Raw genomic sequence first — 4,533 nt, 5'->3', positions numbered from 1 at the left:
AAAGAAAAACAAGAGAAAAGAAGGAAGGAAGAAAGAGAGAGAAAGAGAAACTGAGGGAAAGAGTGGAAAACAAAATAAAACACCAAAAATATTTCTCAATATTCAAAGGGAAAGTGGTTTTGGTTTTTGGAAAACGAAATTCTCTTTAGCTTTTTGCAGCACCTGGTATTTGGTAGCCGAAGCAATCAAAAACAGATAGTTTCTCTGTAGTAATCCATTGTATTACCTGACTGATTATTGTTATTTTTATTTTTATTTTTAATTTTTAATTTTCACCTTGAACAGCGTCGGTTTTTTTTTCTCGAGAAAATTCCGGTGATTTTCAGGGAAAGTTCTAGCTAAACCCATCAGAAAAATCCGGGACAAAACAACGTTTTTTGTTTTTGTCGGATATTGGTTAGTGTTGTTGTAGGTGGTTGCCGATTGCTCTGTTCTCGATCATATCCAAAACCTCTTGTCTTTTACGTAATCCATTAGTAAATCACTATTACTTTCATAAACGTTTTGAGGTCGGAAAAAAAAAAAACTGATTAAAAAATCCGAATCCACAATTGAAATTCTAGGAAAGATTGATTTTTTGGGTTCTGGGTATCCATTGAATTTCCATAATTATCGTCTTTCCGTTTCTGGGGTAGTATCAAAAATCACCAATAATTCATTGTTTCGAATCTGGGTACTATCGAAAACCACAAGAATAGGATTTTGATTTCTGGGTATTTGCTAAAATCCGGTTTTTTGGATCTAGAATACCCGGGAAATCAATAATGGCGAAGAAATCAGGGTCATTGGATTACTGGAGGAATTACTTTAGGACAGCGAACTCAGACATTTTCGAGATAATCGACCATGCGATTATGGTGGCGGCTTCGGATTGTCCTAAGGAGTTCAAGTTAAGGAGAGATCGAATAGCTGAGAGGCTTTTCTCTTGTAAATTTTCTCGGTGTTTGGGTTGTGATAGGGTGGAGTTGTCTGTGCCTTGTGGTGGTGGTGAAGAAGATGAGACGGAAGAAGAAGATGACAGTGATGGAGGTTGTAAGAGTAGTGGTTTTGAAAGAGGTGGGTGTGAATTTGAGCCAGGTGGGAGTAAGGAGAGCAAGAATAGCAATACTGTTGATCAGGGAGAGATGAACGTGAACCAGGTTAGCAATTATAGCTATGGAGAAGCTGAGGCATTGACTGATGAGATTGAAGAACAGTCTCAGATTGTTGGGGAGGTCTTGAGGATCAAAGAGATTCTTTATAACAGTGAATATGAGGTATGTTTTTTCAGAAATTCAGTTCAAAATAGTCTCTTTATCTTGTTCTCAATTTGCATTTTGTCATGTTTGTTGATGATTAATTAGATTACTGAATTCTATAGTACTATAGATTGTTGAGATGGGTTTTGATTTTAGTTTGATCACTCTGCTGATAATCCTTTTTTAGGTTTTTGACTTTTCTGGTTTCTAATTTGTGGTGCTTTGGTTAATGTGGTGACAGTCTGATTCAGTGTTGCTTGAGTCGTTGAGGAAGCTTCAGTTGATGGTTCTGACTGTGGATACTCTGAAGGTTTGATTTGAATCTTTCCTTTAGTAATTGAATTGGTTTTGTCCATTCTCCTTGACAGCAGTAGTTGTTCTTTGGCTGCTCTTGTTTCCAAAAAAGGCTTTGATGAGTATTGGATTGACAGAGTTTTTCTTTGCCAGGCAACTGAGATTGGAAAGGCTGTCAATAGGATTCGGAAGCATGCATCGAAGGAGATTCGCCACCTTGCCCGGACTCTTATCGAGTACGGAAATATACTCTCTGGCTTATTGCAGCTTATATATGCCATTTATGTTTATTGGCATAAAATTAAGTGTTTAATCATGGCCTTTTGGGATAACATCTGGGTGTCAATCTATTTGCTTCCTCTATGGACTTCTTATCTGCCATCTATTGTAGCATTAAGCAGTGTTTATTATCGCAAATTTTCTATTGGGTGCATTAATAAGCGAAGTGCTAATTTGGTAATATAAATACATCACTTGCCAAACTAAGTTCTGAGCTTACCAGTGTCAATTGGAGCTCACTGCTTACAATTCCGTTATTCTTGTCGTTTATGGACTGAGAATGAAGTATGAGATCATCGCATGCCAAATTCCGTTATGCATTTTTTTGTCATGTTTATGAAATCACCTTCCATTTTTATCTTTATTGACATAAATCAACAACACACTGGTAATTAGCCTTGTGTTTTTTTTTTTTTCATTGGGCATGAATTATCATTGCTTATTTCTTCATCTGCTGTATCCACAGAGCAGTTTGGATGGTCTTTTCGGTACTTTAATTTATATGTTGCATTAATAATGACAATTAAATATTTATTATCTTGATATTGTTGATTTCAGAGGTTGGAAGGACATGGTAGATGAGTGGGTCAATGCTACACAGGCTATTGCAGGTATGAACTTGATTTTCACTTTTTTGTAATAACTAGAGATGTATTTGTTGTTCTTTCAATTCTTTATTCAATCTGACTTTGGGAACTGATTTTATTCATGAAGTTGTCGGTTCAGAAGGTACCCCGGATTCTGTAAACCCGTCTGTTGTTGATGAAGAAGAAGAAGAAGAAGGGCTTCCATCTCCTCCTCTAGATGAAGCTTTCTTTGCCACTCAACCCACTTCAATGGAGCTCTCACAGGTACATTTTATTGGTTTGAATTTATTGGGTAAAGTAATCTTCTTCAGGTGGTAGTATTTATGGAACTGACTGGATTCTGCTTGTTTGGGTGACCCATAACTGCGTCATGTGAAGTTCTTTGATGGCATGGATGATGATGGAAGTGAGTTGAATTCACAATCTGTTGTGCTTATCTTAAATAGCTTTTGCTATTCAGTTCTTTATTTGAATTCCCACTTATTAGATTCATGATTATGAATGGGGAATGTTGTTTCAGATCCTCGAAACAATGGGGAATTCAGCAAGAACCGTGATTATGGAAGAAAACCATCACAAGAGAGTCAAAATAATATGAGGCGGAAACAGCAGACAATCAATGCGGCAAATGTGCTGATCAAGGACAACAAGAGTCATCAAGTGAGGAAACAGGAACTTGTTGTGAGGCCAGATATGCCGTCAAACACCAATTCTGGGCCTGGAAGACCTCTCAAACCGAGTTCAGGGCAAAAAGTCAATAATGATGCGAAGTCCCAGCAAAAATCTAATAAGGCTTCCATCCAGAAGAGGCCGGTCACTGTCGAGCAAGATGTAAGTAAAAATCTCTTGTAGGTTCAAATTTGTAACTTTTTAAGTATTTTCTGATCGCTATTTTTTATTCAACTAGAAATTCAAGTGTTCGGATGAGGTTGCAGTCCAAGTGAAACTCGAAGCTACAAAGAGGAAACTTCAAGAGCGTTATCAACAAGCTGAGAATGGTATATAAGAATAATTTTCATATTAGTTTGATCCAGTTGATTTTAATTGTACTCCAAGTTAATATTATAACACCCTAAAACTAGAACACGATTACTTTAACAATTGAATATATTTTTACCTATTTATCGGATGAAAGTTTAGGGTTTTGAACAAATCTGATGAATCTATAATTTACTTTTGTTCAACAGCTAAGAGACAGCGGACGATACAGGTTATGGAGTTGCATGATCTCCCTAAGCAGGGGCTTGGCCATAGAAATCCTCATATGAAACCTGGGAACCATAACCGGCAATGGGCACATGGGCGACGATAGGTTTTTTTTTTTTATTCAGGAGGGAACTAGCCTTTTCAAGTTTCTTCCATTGGAAAATCAATGGAAGAACACCAGTGACTCTCTGGCATACTTTGGCTTGACCTACTTGAGCAATATCAAAATCATTCTCTATTTCTGCTGGAGCAGTCTATTCTGGTTCATAGGGAAACCAACTCTTGATAACTTTTTTCCTAAATTGAGTACATTGAGAATAGAGACTTCTGTTGATCGAAATTGGCAGTCGGGTTTTAGTTTATGGAGTCTGTACTTAGTCCTGAGATAAATGTCTATAGAGAATCTTGATCTGAACCTACTCATTTGATTGGCTACCTGTCAACATTCTTTTCCTCATATTAGTAAAGCTTGCACAGACAGAATAAGTGCATTTTCATAAACTCATAACCATATGTTAACTCGTTGGTATGAATTAATGTATAAAGAGGGCGGATGCTAATGCAGGAAGGTTGCACTAATTTTTATAGAATCACATTTGGTAATTACTTAGTTTTGGATCTAGTAATTTTCTTGAACAAGCATGTATATGTTGGTCTTTTTACCCCCATTAAATTATGAAGGGAGAAAGGTACCTTGAAATAATTTGAAAGGAAATTGCTAATAGTAATAGATACAAAATTTTCTATAATTTGGTTGTTGGTGAGTTTTTGGTGAAACATGGGCGTCTGTAGCTCTCAAAGAGCCTGATTCTTCCCCTAGTATGTAATTTCCTAAATCCACACACTAAATAGTTAGGGGGAATGTTTTTGGAAATGGTCTCAAGATGCTGGCTAGGAGTTGATAGTCAGTAATTGAGTTACATTTATCT

At 36.7% G+C, this 4,533-nt stretch overlaps 1 protein-coding gene across 2 annotated transcripts; it reads left to right on the top strand.

Annotated features, from left to right (window-relative positions):
- LOC142610381 (putative mediator of RNA polymerase II transcription subunit 26b) lies at positions 1-4,105 on the top strand. 2 transcript variants are annotated; one of them, XM_075782191.1, is made up of 9 exons: positions 1-1,256; positions 1,480-1,548; positions 1,686-1,768; positions 2,370-2,422; positions 2,526-2,662; positions 2,777-2,804; positions 2,919-3,229; positions 3,306-3,396; positions 3,586-4,105. In XM_075782191.1, the coding sequence occupies exons 1-9, from the start codon at positions 765-767 to the stop codon at positions 3,708-3,710; spliced, it is 1,389 nt and encodes a 462-aa protein (XP_075638306.1). In that variant the 5' UTR covers positions 1-764; the 3' UTR covers positions 3,711-4,105. The 2 variants fall into 2 exon arrangements, with proteins under 2 accessions (XP_075638306.1, XP_075638307.1); XM_075782192.1 differs by having other exon boundaries at positions 116-1,256; positions 2,538-2,662.
- The last annotated feature ends 428 nt before the right edge of the window (positions 4,106-4,533 follow it).

This window comes from Castanea sativa, chromosome 9, assembly GCF_040712315.1.
Source record: "Castanea sativa cultivar Marrone di Chiusa Pesio chromosome 9, ASM4071231v1".
NCBI lineage: Eukaryota > Viridiplantae > Streptophyta > Magnoliopsida > Fagales > Fagaceae > Castanea > Castanea sativa.
The sequence above is the reverse complement of the archived record's forward strand: the minus strand, read 5'-3'. Positions and strand labels throughout refer to the sequence as shown.